This window comes from Engystomops pustulosus, chromosome 1 (assembly GCF_040894005.1).
Source record: "Engystomops pustulosus chromosome 1, aEngPut4.maternal, whole genome shotgun sequence".
Classification (NCBI taxonomy): Eukaryota; Metazoa; Chordata; class Amphibia; order Anura; family Leptodactylidae; genus Engystomops; species Engystomops pustulosus.
Genome location: NC_092411.1, coordinates 34,888,131 through 34,908,440, shown reverse-complemented (window position 1 = coordinate 34,908,440; position 20,310 = coordinate 34,888,131). Strand labels below are relative to the sequence as shown.

The 20,310-nt window shown below is 43.8% G+C and overlaps 1 protein-coding gene across 1 annotated transcript; it reads right to left on the bottom strand.

Annotated features, from left to right (window-relative positions):
* Window positions 1-243: 243 nt before the first annotated feature.
* Window positions 244-19,884, bottom strand: SLC30A5 (solute carrier family 30 member 5). Its single transcript, XM_072137496.1, has 16 exons — window positions 19,504-19,884; window positions 17,306-17,428; window positions 16,517-16,583; window positions 15,784-15,869; window positions 14,460-14,547; window positions 13,881-13,968; window positions 12,435-12,511; window positions 10,264-10,434; window positions 8,798-9,086; window positions 6,813-7,021; window positions 5,455-5,612; window positions 4,324-4,453; window positions 3,992-4,235; window positions 3,590-3,816; window positions 2,616-2,744; window positions 244-1,130 (listed from the first exon to the last, which is right to left on the bottom strand). Exons 1-16 carry the CDS (start codon window positions 19,572-19,574, stop codon window positions 960-962), a joined length of 2,328 nt encoding a protein of 775 aa, XP_071993597.1. The 5' UTR covers window positions 19,575-19,884; the 3' UTR covers window positions 244-959.
* Between the last annotated feature and the right edge of the window lie 426 nt (window positions 19,885-20,310).

Here is a 20,310-nt window from a genome sequence, read left to right as displayed (position 1 = left end):
GTCTAAATAGTTTGTGCATTCCCTAGAAGGCCGGCAAATCCCATCCTCTTGCACTGTGGTTATTACATTTGTAGCAACACAATTATTGATCTCAACTTGGCCCACGATTTCCAAAGTCAAAGCATCTGATTTTAGGGTCATAAACAGCTGGGAAAAGATGTTTTGCTGGGTGTGACCTCAGCATTATTAGCGCCTGGTTCTGAACATCTTCACTAGAGAAGAATGAGGATCCCTGGGAGAAGGTCTTGTGCCTGGATGTTTTATTGAACAATTATAGAAAAATATATCCTAGTTATAAATATTTATCTCTTAAAGTCCCACATCCCTATAGAAAAGGAGCACTTTTACATCGAAGACATTGGTCCATTTAACCTCCAAGACGTCGTTTTAGACCTGGTAACATTGTAGCGTTGTCCACGTTAACCGGTTTATAACAAATGAAGTGGATTCTTGTCACCGCTATCGCTCACAGCCCCGACAGCGGCCTCCAATGGACCCCTCAGGGCACAATATTTTACTGAAAGGCACAACGCAAAGGAAGGGGGAAAAAAGAAGGCCAAAAATAAAATATATTAGATTCCATAATAAACACATAAAACGTTCCATTCGGTCCATTATGCTAAAAACATCTGTGGTTTGGTGCAATTTAAAGGCAAATCCTTTGGGAGGGTTAAAGGAAGAAAATCTGGGAATGGTAGATTGGTTGTCGGCCTTATCTTTCTATATGATACGATACGCGCAGGATCCAGTAAGTCGTCTCCATTGTAAAGCCAAAATAAAGAACTAAATGATAAATTCCGCTTTATGACATTTGTATAAAAACATCCTGATTGACTCTACATAAAGACAAGAAAAAGGTCCATGTATAAAACCCGCGTCTATACAACATATGAATTTGTACATTTAGGTTCAAGTCTGTGGTTCCCCTCGTGGTACACAGGAGGAATACTGCGCGCGGGTCACATGATGTACGACCCATCCTTATAATACTTGATAGTGTCCATCTGTTGGGTCATCACCAGGACGTCTTGAAAGCCGGTGCTGAGGCCGGACATGTGCTGGAAATAGGCTTCCTTCTCCACCTGGATGGTGAGGTTATTCACTCCAACGTCCTTCAGAACCGAAGTCACCTGTGGGAATACAGACAGCGGATCATTGTGTGAAGTCTTTTGTACTTACACTTTCTTTGCTAAGACTTTAGAAAGACCTTGAAAACTGTCTGGTATCAGCTACACAACAAAGTATCACTATGTACAGTACAGGCAGTCCCCGGGATATGTACAAGATAGGTTCCATAGGTTTGTTCTTAAGTTGAATTTGTATGTAAGTCGAAACCGTATAGTTTATAATTGTGGCTCCAGACAAAATTTTTTTTGCCCAAGTGACAATTGCAGTTTCAAAATTTTTTGCTGTAATGGGACCAAGGATTATCAATAAAGCTTCATTACAGACACCTTACAGCTGATCATTGCAGCCTGGGACTATAGTGAAGCACCAGAGAGCTTCACCAGAGGTCACAGGGGTCCGTCTGTAAGTCGGGTGTCCTTAAGTAGGGGACCGCGTGTATTCTATATAAGTGTGTGTGTGTGTGTGTGTGTGTCACGAGCCCGCACACTCCACTTAAATGGTGAAAATAGCTCAGTACAGCTAGGTTTCCCATTGGCCTATAGACATTAAATAAGGCGTCACCAGATTATTTTATTTTTATTTTTTTTTATTCCCCCCCCCATTAAGTAGGCATCAAATGTCCTTTTAAGAATTTACATTCTTATGTGAAATCTCATCAATTTATCCAAAAACATAAAAATATCTCCTCCAATGTCATGTTAAAATTAGAAACATGCAGGTGTCATAATAATAAAGATAAGAATCTCATTTTGCAGATTGCATCAGACTTTTGTGGTTGTGCGACCTACAGAACCAGGTACCGACAGTTTAAAAATAATGGTTTGAACAATATTTATATAGTTGGGTCTATCAAACTGTAAGACACCCAGTACAATAGCTTGAATTTAAAGAAGAAAAGCGGATGTCTATAAAATTTTTCAATGCAAAATAACAATTTTATTTAGTTATAGAAGACAAATACATTTAAAAACATTTAAAAAGCACAATTCTGTGCTGCACATGCCCCACTATCACAAATGGTAGATAAATCTGCTAAGGATATAGTAGGTAAATGGAGATATAGGTCATTGAGGCTGAAGTTAAAATGGACATAAGTAGAAATGAAAGACCAAGGTGAGCAACAGGCATATAGTCTGTAGAAAGTCACAATTTACCTCAATGTCTAGATCCTCCAGCTTGGGGATAGAAGGGGCAGGAAACAGGGACTGACAGTTTAAAAATAATGGTGGGAATTGTTTTTTTTGCAGCTCACTTTTACACTTATGTACAGCACGGAGCTGGAGAGACGCAGGCATGAAGGCGGCTCACTCATAGCGAAGTACAGCGCAAGGCATAAACATGGGGAAAGATCATGGTCGGTACAGTATTGTGTGGCACCTATTGCAGCCGGGCGCCATAAGCATCAATGGGGATGTTTATCCCACCACAAATTTGCGTCTGGATATACAACCCCACCACAGCCTCATGAAAGGGACCGTAAATGTTACCTGCTGTATGATCCGTTGTTCCACAACATCCGACATCACTTGCACATGGATAGTTCCTGCAATGATGGAGGCCGAGTGTCGCCAAAAATGTGGGTCCCGATACGATATCAGCCCATCGATATTGGAGATCTGTAAAAAGAATAGACCAGACTAGAAAATATATGGGTCTAAACAAAGGCTTCAGACAAAATAATATACACGTAATATTTTATTTTTTACAAATCTATACAATAATAAGCAAACCCCAGAATTTAAGTGCAGTTGCATATAAAAGTTCCCCCACTGTAACAGAGGTTACAAATATATTATCAATTCTCAAAGAGGTTAATCTTCTCATTGCTGAGCGATGTTATCAGCCAACTTGTTTCTCTCTTCCTGGTTGATCCGGAGATAAAATAATCTGATCTGTGGGACAAGGAAGCAGTGGCTTTACGCTCCTTTGCTCAGACGGTCTCTCGCTCGCAGTGTCCACCTCAAGAGATTAAGAGCCTCATTGCATAATGTGACAAAGGGCAAAATTCAAGCTGCTGTTCTAAAGATATCCAGCCCCCAGTCAAAGCACAGTGTACTGAAGTGTCATACATTCCTGTGACTGAGGGGATAGATGTATTTAGAACAGCAGTTGTAATCCAGCCCCCCTGTCAATTGATGCTTTGACAAACTTACTCTTAAAGAGTGGGAGACCTTGTGCCCCAGATTCAAAGCATCATTACAAGGCAGTGTAAAAGTGCTGCTCCCAGGTCCCTCAGAGCCATATTAATCCCAAAGTAACCAAGTTTTTATATTCCCTGGATAATCCATTTACAAAACAAGCACTCTTCCCACAATTTTGGCCAAGGAAGGGAGCATGAACTGCAAGCAGAGATTTTATTCTTTCTTTGACTTCTTACGTTATCTAAGCAAGCCTTAAAATCTTCCACACAGCAAAAGAAGAATAGAGGAATCCTGCAAAAGACACAAGAGAGGAAATTCACCTTCTCAAGAGCGACATTTATTCCCTTCTCGATTTCCGGAGGAATCCTGAGGAGGATCACTTGGCAGGCGTCCTTCAGGAGAGGGAGGACACTTCCAAAGATCAGGACAGATATGAACAAGGAGCACAACGGATCCGCTATGAGCCACCCGAACTGGCGAATCAGTATGGTAGATATTATGACGCCCACGCTGCCAAGAGTGTCTGCCAGCACGTGTAGAAACACACCTGAGAAAAGCAGAGCGAGGTAAGTTATGTAGGAGTCCTGCAGAACGCAGAATGGAAATCTTGTAAGGAGCAATAAGTACAGTCCACTGGCCTAGGAGCTGAGAATGGGACATATAAAAAGTTATAAAACAGGAACCTTTAACAATCAGTGATGCGGGCTGAAGGCTGGACTCACCACGCATGTTTGCATTCATTCCTCCTCCAACTGAACCATGAGAATGTCCATGGCTGTGAGAATGTCCATGATCCGCATGTGAGTGACCATGTCCATGTCCGTGACTGTGACCATGTCCATGGTGCGAGTGGCCATGATCATGAGAAGAAGAGCACCCTCCTCCTCGGGACCCACCATGGGAGTGGGCATGACTGAAGGCACAGATACCAACAAGATTGACAAGCAGACCCCCGACTGATACGGGCTGTAGAGAGAGAGGAGACAGTTCAACATGCAGACCAGACTGCCACCAAAAGAAAGCAGACCTAGATATTAGGAACACGGCTACTTACCGTCAACATATCTGTATCAATATCCGGTGGATCAAAGATTCTGCCCAGAGCCTCAACAAACACAAAGAATGCGATGACCACCAGGAAGAGCCCATTAATAAACCCCGACAGTATCTCCACGCGCCCATACCTGAAACAATAAGCAATAACAATGTAACACTTCTATAGAATGTTCTGCATCCTGTGTAACTCAAAGGGGTTGTCCACTTTTAGCAAATACCTGAAACTGTTTGTGTAATGAAAAGTTATACAATTTTCCAATATACTTTCTGTATCAATTCTCCACTATCTCTGCTTGCTGTCATTCGATAGGAGACTTCATCATTTACATCCAGTGAATAGAAATCTGTCCCTGGTCATGCGATGTCACATAGGTGCACGGCTCGTTATGTCCCTGGTCATGTGATGTCACACAGGTGCACGGCTCGTTATGTCCCTGGTCATATGAGGTCACACAGGTGCACGGCTCGTTATGTCCCTGGTCATGTGATGTTACACAGGTGCACGGCTTGTTATGTCCCTGGTCATGTGATGTTACACAGGTGCATGGCTAAATATGTCCCTGGTAATGTACTGTCACACAGGTGCACGCCTCATTATATCACATGGCTCTGATTACTCTATGTAATATAATGAGCAGTGCGCCTGTGTGACATCACATGACCAGGGACTGTTTTTTCCCCCCACAGGAAGTAAACAAAGAAGCTTCCTATAGAATGACAGATAGATATAGATACAGACTACAGATCTAGAAACCTGGGAAGAATCAAGTAGTTGTATCTAAAAAAATTGCAGAAGACTTTTCAACACGGACACCCTCTTTAAGATGTTGTATTTTCCTTCATAGAAGATGACATTTTAAGAGGGTCCTCTTATGGGCCGGGTATGGTTATACAAGGTGAGGGGGCGCTGCCCTGGCAAGATATATCCCGTAAGTGGCACATTATAATAAGTGAGTAAAATCCTCATATACTGCCATCCAGACTACTGCACCTATACGGTGAGTATATGCCAAACACTACATTTTAATTGGAAAAGTTGGGGGTCGTCTTATTCGCCACAAAATACCGGTTACAAGTGATCTGCATATATTATGCAGCTATAAACCATATGTACAGCTCACGCTCTTACCCATAAGAGAATATCCGCGTTGCTTTCCAGCGGGTCATTAGTGCAGCGATAAGTCCCATGACCAGAGCGGAGCAGTCAAACAACATGTGGAAACCATCAGACAGTAATCCCAGACTATTTGTCCACACTCCATAGAAAAGCTCCACGAAGGTGAATGCCTGAAATCATATGAATAGATCATAAAACGAGGGAATAGACTAGAGCCGCCATTATAAACTTCAATCCCTTGTACTACTGATGTGTTTGTTAAAAAGTGACCATTTAAACACTACGCATCAGGTATTGGGGGCCACCAGTATCTGACCGGTTACTATTAATATAACCGGGGAGAACAGGGCACTGGACACATCAATACACAAGCTTCAGTACCAGACATATCAGAAGTCAATATAACTGAGCTTCAGATACAGAAACTCATAAGATAAAAATTAGATATCCGATGCCAAACAGATACGACTGCCCAATGTATAGTCCAATTTTGTCACGGGAACTCAGCACCGAAGTCAAGCTCTCCCTGCTTCAGAACATCTCCTCTGCTGTGATTGTCCTCGTTCTAAACTCTCCACTTCCTTGACTTTATACAACTCATTTACATCTCAAGATTTTCAGCACAATTCTGAAATTGTGACTTATGCACCAGTTTTATACAATACACAGTATATACTCGAGTATAAGCCAACCCGAGTATAAGCCAGGGCACCTAATTTTACCACAAAAAACTGGGAAAACCTATTGACTCGAGTATAAGCCTAGGGTGGGAAATGCATTTGTCACAGCCTCCCCAGTATCTAGCCTGCCAGCCCCCTGTAGTATATAGCCACCCAGCCCCCTGTAATATATAGCCAACAAGCCCCCCAAAGAATATAGCCTGACAGCCTCCAGTATGCCCAGAACATAAAAAAATAAAGTAGTCACCATTCCGCTGCCCTGGGCAGGTCCTCTTCTTACTTCATGTGCACTGGTTCCAGGTCAGCAACAGTTCCTTGCGCATGGACCAGTTGCTGACCTGGAGCAGTGCATTGAAGTAAGAAGAGGACCTGCCCGGGCAGTTGGAAAGGCAAGTTTTTTTTTTAATTTACCCGGATATAAGCCGAGTGGGGAACTTTCAGCACAAAAATTTGGTGGCTTGTACTCCTGTATATACGGTATATATAATCTAGCCCAACTTCTAGGACAGGATATCACAACTTTCACTTATCCATGATCTAGGCAGACACCAGGCTAGTGTGGCCTCTTGGCATTATGTCTCCTCTGAACACAGAGGTGGTTGTGATTCCATTAACTCAAATGACATGAACCTAAAAGTAGCTCCTATGACAGACAGCACTTTGTAGATTGCTTATCAGAATATCACGCACCAGATTGAGACACAAGAAGTAGAAGATCTGCCTGGAGTCGTGCTCTTCTAGGATCTGTTTCAGCGAATCTTTAAGAAACCTTGGCATGGACGGTGAGGTGCTGTGCAGGGCGTCTCCCATGAAGGTGTAGAGGGGTGTCCCTTCGGGGGAGTAACCCACCAGCGTGCCTTTCTGACCCTTCCTGGAGGCGGTGGCCAGGATGTTTGCAGCTAGAATGGATCAAAACAGGCAAGTCAGCAGATCCAAATCATACAATATCAGAAATTCATCTTGTATGCTTGTATAGGAGATAAAAACCTTACTACATATCCATGCTCTGGTCTGCCTATACATACACGCAGCACTGCCTATACATACACAGGGGTCATATGGCTGCCTGGCATGGAGGAGGCCATGCTTTCTTGTCTATATAAACCTCCATATAAAATCAGGGTGGTATTACCGATCCGTAGGTTGTATGTTGCGGTTATATGAGCTTCTCATTGCCTTATGATACTAATAATATATCCGCATGTGCAAGATGATGGCTTGACATAACCGGCCTCCGCTATGAATCGCAGCCCATAAAATCTGTGTCTATTTTGTGCTTCAGCGATGGGAATCATTTATCCCTCGGAGCTGCATTTATGTGAACAGTCATTCATTCCACAAAAACTGACTTAAACAGCCCCGTCTCCTCGCACTTGCAGGAAGCAGAGTAGTCTTGCAAGTAATGGATTTTGTGGAGATGAATGTAAATGTGGCCGGCAGCAACAGATCACTGCTCCACCCCATGGCCGTTACAGTAACTGCAAGTTTATTTTTAGGAATGAAGATGAACCATAGAACATGGGAAATATATTTGAGGGATAGGAGCTTTATGGATAACATATGCCAATGTCTGCCTATACATTGCAGCCTTCTCATATATGCCTTACACTTATAGGGGTTATCCCAATATTAAAATGTATCCCCCATTTACAGGATTGGGGATAACTAGCTGATCGACGGGGATCCCGAGAGATGGACCCTCATCGATCACGATTACAGGACCTAGAGCAATCCGAAGAACGTGGATCCTCTACTCAGTTATAGAAGGAGCTCCAGGAGGAACATGCACCCTGCCGCTATATTCAATTGTATGGGAATGATGGAATAGCTGAGCACAGCGCTGGCCTATCACTGACCGCTCCCATAGACAGTGAATTGAGCTGCAAAACAACATTTGCAAAGAGTTTGTATGTTCTCTGTGTTTACGTGGGTTTCCTCCAGGTCCTCCCACACTCCAAAACATACTAGTAGGTTGAATAGATTGAGCCCCATTGGGGACAGAGACCGATTTGGCAAGTTCTGTGCTGCGCTACATAATCTGTGTGCACTGTATAAATAAAAAACTATTATTATTATGATCCTCATGCCACTCCTCCAATTAGTAAAATTGCTGGGGGTCCCAGCCTCTAACCCTCACTGATCAGATAGTTAACCCAAGTTTATAAGGATAGAGGATAACTCCTTAAAGGGAAATCTACCATCAAAATCCGTCATGATAAACCAACAACACTTACTCATAGACCAGGCACCGGGACTGTGGGAATCTTCTTATATTTGTTACCCATGACTTCCTTCTTTATAAAATCAACTTTTAAAGTTATGCTTATCAGCCATAAGCACCCTTGGGGTGTTACCAGAGCCCCTGCTGCAGCTTCACAGATTGTTACACTGTATAATCCCCCCCACTGTGTGAGATTACATCAGGCAGAGGGAAATGTTAAGGGAGCAGCCTGTGTAACAGCATGTGAAGCTACAGCATGAGGAGGCTCTGATAACGCATAATTGTAAAAGTTTATTTGAGAAAGAAGGAGACCATGGATAACACATGTACCTGGTACTGTGAGTACCTAGTTCTATGAGTAAGTGTCCCTTGTTTATTATGATGGATTTTGATGGTAGATTTCCTTCAAGGCTCCCATGTTGGTTGCATTCCCATCCTTACCACCAATACTTACATAACAAGAAGAAGATGGAGCTCACCACCACCCCACCGGACAACACATGTTCAGTACCGGGCTGGTGTGCCGGCTTATTCATCGCTCGCAGTTGGTCCGTTATTGGATGAGTCCAGTAATTCCCAAGAAGCAGCGCGCTCAGGACAACAACAAAGAATCCGCAGCGGGCAGACTTAGACATTTCCATTTTGACGGCACAGACAGACTCCACATAGAAATCCAGAATCATGACCGAGAAAATGACGGTGATAAAAGGCATCCCCAGCGACCACCAGGACTCCACTTTACTCTGAAACAGAGAGAGAGAACACAGACTGGGTATGAGGAAAGAACAAAGCCTTTGTGTGTGCGTCTGTCACATCAAGGATTTGCCACAGATTTTGCACCAAAGAACTGATCTGAATTGCCTCACACCAAATTTATAAAAGAATTTATAATTTATGTATCTGCGAAGTCTTGCCTGCTGGCTGAAGACTCGGGCTGCGTGCACCCTTTCTTTTTCCTTAGGAGTCCAAGGGTTTCCATAGGAGTGATTGGGTGACTGGACAATCTTTCTTCTTTTTGGTGCATAGTGTCCATAAATCCATTAGTAAGGACAGGACTCCCGTATGCTGCATTGCGGAGGGTCCTAACTTGTGATTGATGGGGGGACCCAGAAGTCAGACCCTCATTGACCAGCTTGTTATCCCCCATCCTATAACTAATACAAACTGCCTAAGTGTCCTATCTGCAGGCAGCATGTTATAGAACAAGAGGAGTTGAGCATATCATAAATATATAATTATAGAGCAGGAGGAGCTCAGCAGATTGTATGAAGTGTCCTATCTCTATATAGGATATTTTAGGTCTGTGCAAATAATGGTCATCTATATTCCTGTTTATTTTGTGCTCAGGAGTTCAGTGAGTGTGGTACACAATGACAGAACACAACCCTCCATTAGTTTGCATACTGGGATGGCCGTCAATGACTGCGTAGGGCCACTTAATTGATTCCTGATCACAGAATGGGTATAGATTTGAATAAATGATTGACATTTGAACTTTTCCAACAAGGATAAATCTGTACTATCACATCACATGGTCAGATTTCTATCCACTGGAACTAAAAATAGAAGCTTTTATAGCAGGACAGCAAGCAGAGATCTAGGAAACCGTGAGATATTGATAAGGAAAGTATGTTGGAGAATTTCCTTACACAAACCATATCAAATATTTGCTGAAAGTGGACAACCCCTTTAATAAGTAAACTGACAGGTTTATTAAATAAATCAGATTTACAAAGCCTTGTAAAAAAAAAAAAGGGACGGCACTTGTATAAAATGTAAGGTCCTCATGTAGTCGGAGGTTGAACTTTGTGATGAGACGCAGACAGATCTGCTTTCTCTCTCCTCGGTTTATCTTAATGTAATATGTAAGCAGAAGATGTAGTGTGAAGAGTAGTGTAGCACACGAGCCGCAGTCATTACCTCGGTGGTGGCAGCGAGTACGATGACCCATGGGCACAGTAATATGACAGACACAAGGTGAGACAATGCTTGCAGACGCTTGGCTCCGCCAATATCTAGGGATAACTTTCTGGAAGCCGTATGGAAACCAACACTGAAACATAAAGCCAACACCAGCAGCAGCACTCCTCCCTGAAACAACAAGAAAACACGTGCACTTCAATGTACCAATTCCTTAGAGAGAGATATTCTGCAGGTTAATACATACAGGCAGACCTGGGTAGGTACAAGACTAATCTCTGCTTACATAAAAATACACTCTTCTTTATACTGTGAAATTTAACCCCATAAGGACCAGGCCATTTTCAGTTTTTTTTTTTTTGCATTTCCATTTTTCGCTTCCCATCTTTAAAAGTTCACAACTTTTTTTTTTGCTTTTAAAGTACAGAAGGCTTGTTTTCTGCCTAACAAATTGCACAAATGACAGCATTTTTTTTCCCCATGACGTGTACTGGGAAAGTGAAAAAAAAAAAAAAAAATTCTAAATGCAACGAAATTGTTGAAAAACCGCATTTGTGCCAGTTTCGTGCTCTGGTTTTACGGCTTTCACTGTGATCTTCCAATGACAATCCATGTATTCTTTCGATCGGTACAATCACGGGAATATCAAATTCATATGGGTTTTATTATGTATTAAAAGATTTTAAAAACTTAAAACCTTTGTTCAAAAAAAAAAAAAAAATGGTATAGACTTCAGGCTGTCATGGGAATGGATCATCTCTCCCCAATGAGTCATGAGAATGACAATCCAATCCAAGAAGGCGGTGCCCACATGCGGCAGGCAGTTAAAGGACACCTGTCATCAGGTCTGTGTCACTAGTCCTGTCACCTCTTCCTGTTGGAGCAGCTCACAAGGATCCCATCCCAGCCTTTATCTAGTTATTTCATACATTATTCATTGTAAAATCATCTATTTTTTATCATGTAAATGAGGCTGGTCACATGGTCAGAGGCAGTGATGTCACCCCTGTTACCCCTCCCCTCTCCTCCCCCTGCTCATGTCTGTGTGTAATGTATAGTAAAGCATGGCTAGTGTGTGCTGCATCTGCTAACATGCTGCTTCCTCCTAATATACATGTGAGAGACACAGACATCAGCTACACATGAATCTGACATGTTCTGCTGTAACATGGCTGCCTGGAGCTGCTGTATCTCTCCTATACACACACAGGCTGCAGGGGCTGTGGCCACCAGCACCAGGAAGCACATCATTATACAGCCTCACATCATTATACAGGCTGTCAGTCATGCACTGGGGGTGTGGCTGTGCCTCCCACTCATGAATAAGGTGGACAGCTTGAATATGCTAATGCTTCATTGGACATTTCACAGGTCATTTGCATACAGCTTTAGGACCTCATTGCTTAGGTTTACAGGCATGTAGAGGGACAATGAAGGGATAGAGGCAATGCTCTCTAATGGCAGTTTATGAAAATATATTTAGTTTAGGGGGGTTATTTTGCATGACGGGTTCTCTTTAAAGGGTTGACTCCTGCAATCAGTGCCATTATGCAGGGTTTGCTGCATAATGCAGCAGATACCCACCAAGGAAGAAGAGGGCTCAGCCCATGAGCCCTCCTTAACTAAACTTAGGATGAACCCCAAAGTAAAGCTGCATTTTTCCAGTCAGCAGGTGATCTGAACCATATTAAGCTACATTCACATGTGTTTTTTTGGGATATGTTCAACTTATGCAACAGGAAAGCTCCTGGCATATACTGGCAGACAAACTTCATTTTAACTCTGAACAATGCATGTTTTATCCCGCAGTAAACACTGGATTGAAAAATAAAAAGACGCTACATCTTTCCATCCTGCTGAGCGATGAATATGCTCAGTGGAGGCCATAATATCCTATAAGGGATGGATGCATCCACCCCCGGCCTCTGCCGAGTGTACAACCTGGGTGTTACAGAGATGTTACTGCATATCTGAACAATCACTGGCTGGACCGGAAGACGTATCCTCCAGTATGAGCCTACTTCTTAGTCCACTATTGGAAGGTTATGTCAGGAACAGACCTGATGTATCCTTACAACAAAAGACTATAACACTATGTGAATGTAACCTTAGTTATCACCCAGATTTCTCAGAAATTTGATGAATTATATAAAAAAGGAAATGTATCTTACCTTGTGGTCAGCAACTCCTAGGAGGGAAAATGCAGTGTACAAGAAGTGTGTAAGTGCACTGTCATGGTGTCCTTCAGCTACAAGAGTAGTGTTAAGGCTCATCACAAGAAAAAACAGTCAACTAATAACCATGTTCTGGCTACATAGGTTCCCTTACTACTTATATTAAACTTCCATAGTCTAAATCATCCCAAGGCAATGAGTGAAGCCTGTTCCCCCGTGAAAGTTCAGTCCGACAAACTTGTTCCAGGATGTCCAGACAGGACCTAGTATCGCTTAACTGAATGGACGTTTCAAGGTCAGTTTAGTGATTCTAGGTTCGGTTTAGTAAACCATGCAGGCGTACGGAGCGGTTTGTTGGACCAAACTCACTCTGTGGTATCAGGTTTTAAGTGTAAAACCCTCATGGAGAAATCACATAACATGAACAATTTCCGCTTTGGAAAGACTTTGTATGACAAATAACACTGTCAATAGTCTAAAATATAGAGGTTTTCAAAAGGGATTTTCCCAAGTTAGGGGAAACCCACGATGAGACCCCCACAGATCACATGAACAGGGGGGTCCGACTGGGTCCAATGTACCCCAGTTAGAACCCTCGTCACTCCCAGAGATCAGCGGAGCAGCAGTACGCACAACATGTCTGGACTGCCCTGTTCATCTCTATGGAGCCGCTGAGATTGCCTATTACGGTGCTCGGCAATCTCCGCTGCTCCACTCATCTCTGGGAGCGACGAGGAGTCTGACTGGTGTACAATCGAGCCCATTACACCCCCTTTTCTCATTTCCACTGATCAGCAAGTTATGCCCTATCCTGTGGTTAGGGCCTAACTTATTTTGTGGGAAAACCCCTTTAATAGTCATTTGATTGGAGGGGCGACAGCACAGCTTCTACAGGTACTACTTACCTGTCATACCCTGCACAGTAGCATCCGGATCATATACTGTGCTGGTGAACGTCTCCGTAGTTTCCCTAAAATAACCAAGGCCAGAAGCGGCACATTACATATTACATAAATTTCATATGTTTAAGGCTTGGGCAAGCTGGAAATCATCTCCCCAGTCCTTTTGATGCTAGAAGTAGCACCCTCCATCTATTACACATCATTGCGGGTAGACAATGTATATGAAGCTCTCTCATGTGTACATGTATGGGAGCCAATAAAGTCAGGAACCTTTCTTTTATCCAGAGAATATGGGATGAGCGTCTATTGTGGCACGAAACCCTTAAACTTGTAGACAATCCCTTTTATAACCAGAGCTTTTTGTTGCTTCGCCCTTGAATCACCACGACCAGCGCAGTCATCCTAATAACGTAGCTGCTGCTAGCTGCTTATGTCAAGCTTACTTGTCATCTTAATATGTTAAGACATGGATGACGTGTCCACACTGACCATATTGCTACCTCTCAGACCTCAGGCAACCTCAACCACGGACAAAGGATACGGTGCTCAGCAATTTTGGCCATCAGATCATCATTGTCGAAGAGTAGCAGGCATATAACAGCAATGATGAAAAATGCTGCACCCCGAGTCTAAGAAAATAAAGACAAAAAAAAAAGTCAGTAACTACTGGGGTCACCTGTAGGGGACGCTGCTACAATACACTGGCAATGACAATTTATATGTAAACCTGTCTTGGATGTTTTGCCTTGTCAAAGCCTTAACGCAAGATGTAATTAAAAGAGTCTGTGAACATGGTTACACCTAAAACACCCTATATAAGCATCGTCCAGGGTGCAGGTGCCAGGAGCACCCAAGATCAGTCCGATGTGGATCAGTGGACCCATCTCTAGGTAACAATAGATGCCACAGACAGCACACATTTGGGGTATTTGGGACACTAAATCACTTGACAGCAGAGGATATGTGAGCGGTTTATTGTGACAAATCTCTCAGACATGTTTCTTCCTCTAAAGGGAACCTGTCAGCAGAAAATGACCCAATAAACCAGAACCAGCATGAGAACATTTTAGGCATTTTACAGTAAAAACAGTTATAAAAAATGACGTTACAAAGCCAATACCTTGGATGGTACTCCGCTTGAACCAGTGAATAGCACGGTGAGTAACGTTATAACTACAATATCACTATGTTCAAACAGCAGCAAAGTCCTAGGGGGGGAATTAAAAAAATCACCATAAATCTAAAGCGTTCAAGACACTAACATTTAATGCAGCTTTTAATGCCCTGATAAGTATATAAAAAGTAATGGCAGAAAAATATTGTACATTATTAGAAGAGCTGCAACAGATGGCTGTGGACAGTGCACATATAATATATGATATAAGGAGTCCCTGCTTCCACCCAAAAAACAGCAACACCAAATTATCGTGAAGGGAAGCAGGGACTCCTTGTATCATATATCTAGACCCCTGTACTGTGGTTGGTCTGTGAAATCTGACCAGCACATGGTCCGTGCGTCATAGATTGACCACAGTCGTGAGTTTCTGGCCAAACTACTAGGAGCTTTGTATACACAATGATCTGTGGCTGCTAAAAACTTCTACAGAGGTCTGCATCTAGTTAAGTCACATAATACACTACTCTACACCCCACAGTGTTTGAGGGTGCTGGAGTTTACCTTTTTCTCTTGTAAAGTAACATTTCAGGAGCAGAATTCTAAAATATTCAATGTTGTTTTATTCCTTGACATAAATTGGCAGCTTTTTCCAATCAGTGCTGAAGGAACACCTTCCTTTAAAGGAAATCTACCATCAAAATCCATCGTGATAAACGATAGGGGCACTTGACTTGACTGTGTCTTATATTTGTTATCCATGGCCTTCTTAGATCTAAAATCAACTTGCACAATTATGATAATGAGCCAGAAGGGCTCTGAGGGGTGTTACCAGAGCCCCTCTGTGCTGTAGCTTCACAGTTTACACTGTCCAGGAGCAGGTTTCTTGCTATAAAGTGCATCTTGTGTGTGAAAAAAAATACGGTATATGTACAAGTATCTTTGCCTCCTTTGATAACTTCTGCCTTTCCCTGTTCTCACCATAATGTCCTCGGCATACATACACAGATTCCTCCCTCTCACTGCGCCACCCACTATTACTCTCTTTCCACTGTTTGCCCTCACTGACAGACACAGGAAGAGGGGAGGGGGAGGGAGCAGGATGAGTCAATCTCCTGCTGCAGGTCCTCCTACTCAGCAGTGCTCAGACAAAAGTATGGTTGGACAAGAAGAGCTGGTCCCTGCAGGTTTCAGTAATACAACAACTTGATTTTCTTTTTTAATCCTTGTTTAGACAGTGAGATGGCAGAGTTTACAAAAAAGTGGAGAGCACATGGGAAAAAAATATATACAGTATATAGTAATAATAATAAGATAAAATGTAAATTACCTTAAAGGCCCGCAAAGTGTAAGGCCAAAGAACCACAGGAGTGAGATAATACAGCCAACGAAAGCATGTTTCACAATACTGATCCACTAGAAGGAGGACACAATAAAGAGTTAACATAATGACGGACAAATCCTATCTGCGATCTAATCCTTCTACAGCCACTTAGGCTTCCTGTATATGAATGTGCTCAGCCTGTAGAAACGGACTTGCGCGCTGGTCAGATCCCACGGATGGAGCACAATGCAGTGGACGGGAATCCTTGCCGCGTGAGCGCAGAGCTGATACGGTTATAGTGTTACAGTGTTGACGCTCCTGTGCTGTGGGCCTCATACTGAGCTAAAGTACAACCATGATGCTAAACAGTAACGTGCTACAGAGGGAGAAGGCAATGTTCTCAGTCTAAATACTTTCCATAGTAAAATGAAAAATCCAACTTTCACACACAAAACCTATTATATACAATGTAGGGCTGTTTCAGACGCTTGTTGTCGGTCCGTGAATCACAAAGCGTGCAACTTCTTCTCTCCACGGACCGACCACAGTCCTGGGGATGGGACTCAGTGCATGATAGTGATATAAGGTGCAAGGAGTCTCTTCTACCCTGTGTTTGAATGGGTCTTGGATGTAGGCTGCCACATAATTTTTGTTTCCACTAATTTATTTAATACAGAAAATGCTCCTTCCCTCTGCTCGGTGTATGGTAGTTAAGAAGTAACATTCACAGAGAACTCACTTGGCGCCTTGTAACCGTCTTCCCAGAAGAAAATGGTTTTTGAAACAAAACCATAAAAATTGCGCCCCTGCCGAAAGAAGAGACAAACATGAGACAAATATCCATATACAACATTGTAAAATTAATGTAAAAGGAAAACTATCATCCAAATCCATCATGATAAACCAGAGACACTTACTCATAGATCCAGGCACCGGGACTGTGGTAATCTTCTTATATTTGTTATCCATGGCCTCCTTCCTTTATAAAATCAACTTTTAAAATGATGCTAATAAGCCAGAAGGACCAGTGTTACCAGAGCCCCTCCGCATTCTGTCTTCACAGACTGTCAAACTGTCTCCCCCTCCGCTCCCACCGGAATTCCCCCCTCCCTCTGTCTGCCATAATCTCACTACAGAGGGAGGGAGTGCGCCTGCACAGTGTAACAGCATGTGACGCCAAAGGCATTTTTAAAGTTGATTTTAGAAGGAAGGAGGCCATAGATAACAAATATAAGAAGATTACCACAGTCACAGTGCCCGGATCTATGAGTAAGTGTCCCTGGTTTAATCATGATGGATTTTGATGGTAGAATTCTCACAAAAAAAGACTTTTCACCACCAATCTGTGTTCTCTGATAGGCTCCAATCAACTTATTTCTGCATACTTGGAAATTTCTCTCTAGCCCCCACCATTTCCAAGCAATGACAATATTTTTTGTCCCCATGATTTGTGTGCAGAATAAGATGATATTATTATTATTATTTGGGCTGGAACAAAAGCAACTTACGTGACAATATGGCTACTTACCCCAATTTTAATATAAAGATAAACTGTACAATATGGACTACTTTTAGTAGATCGTAGGACTCAAATATGCCAAGAGCCTTTAAAAACTTGGTGAAGCAAAGAAGAACTATGTATCTGGTCAGTCTGCAAAAAAAAACAAAAAACAGAAAATAAGAATAAGTAAACAGGCATTTGCAATGGTGTCCCTAAAATTTACTGGTCCCAGGGCAAAGGGTTGGGTGGGCCACATGACCCATTAATGCAGCATTAGCTAGAGACTTAGGGAAGACTCTCCAGCAGGACCCAGAATAGCAAATTTGATTCGCTTGAAAAAGGGGGCACTCACTCCCAGAAACGTCTTATGATCACCTGTAACAGTCGTTTTAATAATAAAACTCTCGGAGAAATAATTGGTTTCGGTGTGCGCCTCCTGTCCTTATCCTCCTTCACTAATTCCTGAACTACAGGAGAGTCTGGAGAACACAAAGACATTGGCTGCACCCTAGACCGTCATCTTACACGCCAAAACCAGAGTTGTGCCTTATGCCGAGCACCCGACCAGGTGAGCATTGACCAATCACATTCCACATTCTAAACTGGACAATATTACCCTACAAGCGCCGTTCTGTTTCGTCTCCCTCTGCTATTTTTCCATCACATGTGACTGAGTCCAGCTGACCACGATGGAGTCGGCTGAACTTCGTTTCTGTGGACTCAACTCATCATGTCCATTCAGTCCAGTGGTTTAAGGTTTTTGAGGCAGCGAGTTTCTTGGACTTAACTTTCTAGTGGGGAACAGTCCCAAGTACAACCAGCTCCCAATACCCTGCCCTACCTATTACTTGTAAACCTGCCCCAATACCCCGCAGTCCTTAGTACTTGTGAACCTACCCCAATACCCCACCGTCCCTGGTACTTGTGAATGTACGCCAATACCCCGCCGTCCCTGGTACTTGTGAACGTACCCCAATACCCCGCCGTCCCTGGTACTTGTGAACGTACCCCAATACCCCGCCGTCCCTGGTACTTGTGAACGTACCCCAATACCCCGCCGTCCCTGGTACTTGTGAACGTACCCCAATACCCCGCCGTCCCTGGTACTTGTGAACGTACCCCAATACCCCGCCGTCCCTGGTACTTGTGAACCTACCCCAATACCCCGCCGTCCCTGGTACTTGTGAACCTACCCCAATACCCCGCCGTCCCTGGTACTTGTGAACCTACCCCAATACCCCGCCGTCCCTGGTACTTGTGAACCTACCCCAATACCCCGCCGTCCCTGGTACTTGTGAACCTACCCCAATACCCCGCAGTGCCTGGTACTTGTGAACCTACCCCAATACCCCGCAGTACCTGGTACTTGTGAACCTACCCCAATATCCTACAGTACTTGGCACTTGTGAACCTACCCCAATACCCCGCAGTACCTGGTACTTGTGAACCTACCCCAATATCCTACAGTACTTGGCACTTGTGAACCTACCCCAATACCCTGCAGTACCTGGTACTTGTGAACCTACCCCAATACCCCGCAGTACCGGTTACTTGTGAACGTACCCCAATACGCCGCAGTACCTGGTACTTGTGAACGTACCCCAATACCCCGCAGTCCTGGTTACTTGTGAACGTACCCCAATACCCTACAGTACCTGGTACTTGTTAACTTACCCCAATACCCTGCAGTACTTGGCACTTGTGAAAATACAGAAATACTCTGCAGTCCCTAGTACTTGTGACCTGTAATACCCATGTGACCTGTGTATAAATATGCCCCATATACTCTGGAATTTCTCATGTGTTTGAACACCTTAGGGCATGCTCACACATTCCGGTAGCATCACTATCATAACGCGTCGCTAGTGCATAGGGGCCTCGGCATGATTGCATATGCGTTTCCAGAGAAATGCATATGATCATGTTATCGATCGCATGCATTTCCCGGGAAACACATATGTGATTGCGCCGAGGCCCGCCCCCTGTGCACTAGCGGCGCGTTATGATAGTGATGCTAGCGGAACGTGTGAACACACCCTTAAAGGGATTGTCCACACATTACTGCACCACAGAGACCCAACAATGCGGCACAGCGCTGCGGCTGCCATGGTAAAGCTTCACCCTCAGGGTAAAACCTCAACATTAAACCATTAATAATGATATATCTATAATCTAGGATTATTCTTAGTCTATAGGGGGCGCTATATAAGTAGCTCCTCACTCACCTGGACTCCGGGGCATCCACGGGCCCCAGCCTGCCGCTGCTCATCACATTACTGCTGTACTTGTCGTCCATGGCTGCGGCTCTGCCTTATGGAGACGTGGCACCTCCAGGAGGGATCAGCAGCCACAGCGGTGCTCAGCCGGGAACACCGAGCGGGGCGGCGAGTACATGAGGGGAACCAAGTGACAGCTGAAGACCGGACACATATTCCGGATGCACAGCCTCCGGCACTGCCAGCTAGCCGGCCCGTGCTAAGGCAGCTGCTGGTGGAGCAGGAAGCGTCACCTGTCACGTGATCCCTGCTGGACACAGCGAGCGACTAGGGACAATCTTCCTCACACACTGGTACAATTGCGCTTTCCTCTTACAGGGAGGCGTTTGGGACAATCTTCCTCGCACTTATGGCGTTCGCTAGATTTTAGGCCTCATTCGGAACTCAGTTTCCATACTTTTCGGCTTGCAGAGCTGCATGAGGGCTTGATCCTAGTGTCACTATTTTATCTTCAATGTAGCAAGAATCTGGAAAAATATGCAACTGGGCGCGGCCAGTGGGGTACTTTTGGTGGATACATCAGGAGGCCTGAAATACCCACTACAGGGAGTCAGACTGGTGTAGGAAGAAAGTATTTGGTGTACTTCAGTGTGAAGGGAGCAGACATGTTTCAGGAGAAAAAGACTAAAGGGATGATCATATGTCCCAACTATGTCATATTTCTCTAGTTTAAACACTAAAAGTGGGGGGAGAGGTAGGAGGGGGGACATCGGGTGGGCATGGGGAAGCAGGGGAAGCTGAGAGGCGCTCGGGTGG

Coding starts and splice junctions, on each gene's coding strand:
- SLC30A5 (XM_072137496.1), bottom strand. CDS start 19,574: ATGGACGACAAGTACAGCAGTAATGTGATGAGCAGCGGCAGGCTGGGG. Junction 15,870..16,516: donor AGACGGTTACAAGGCGCCAA/GTGAGTTCTCTG, acceptor TCCTCCTTCTAG/TGGATCAGTATTGTGAAACA. Junction 9,087..10,263: donor TACTCGCTGCCACCACCGAG/GTAATGACTGCG, acceptor TCTCTGTTTCAG/AGTAAAGTGGAGTCCTGGTG.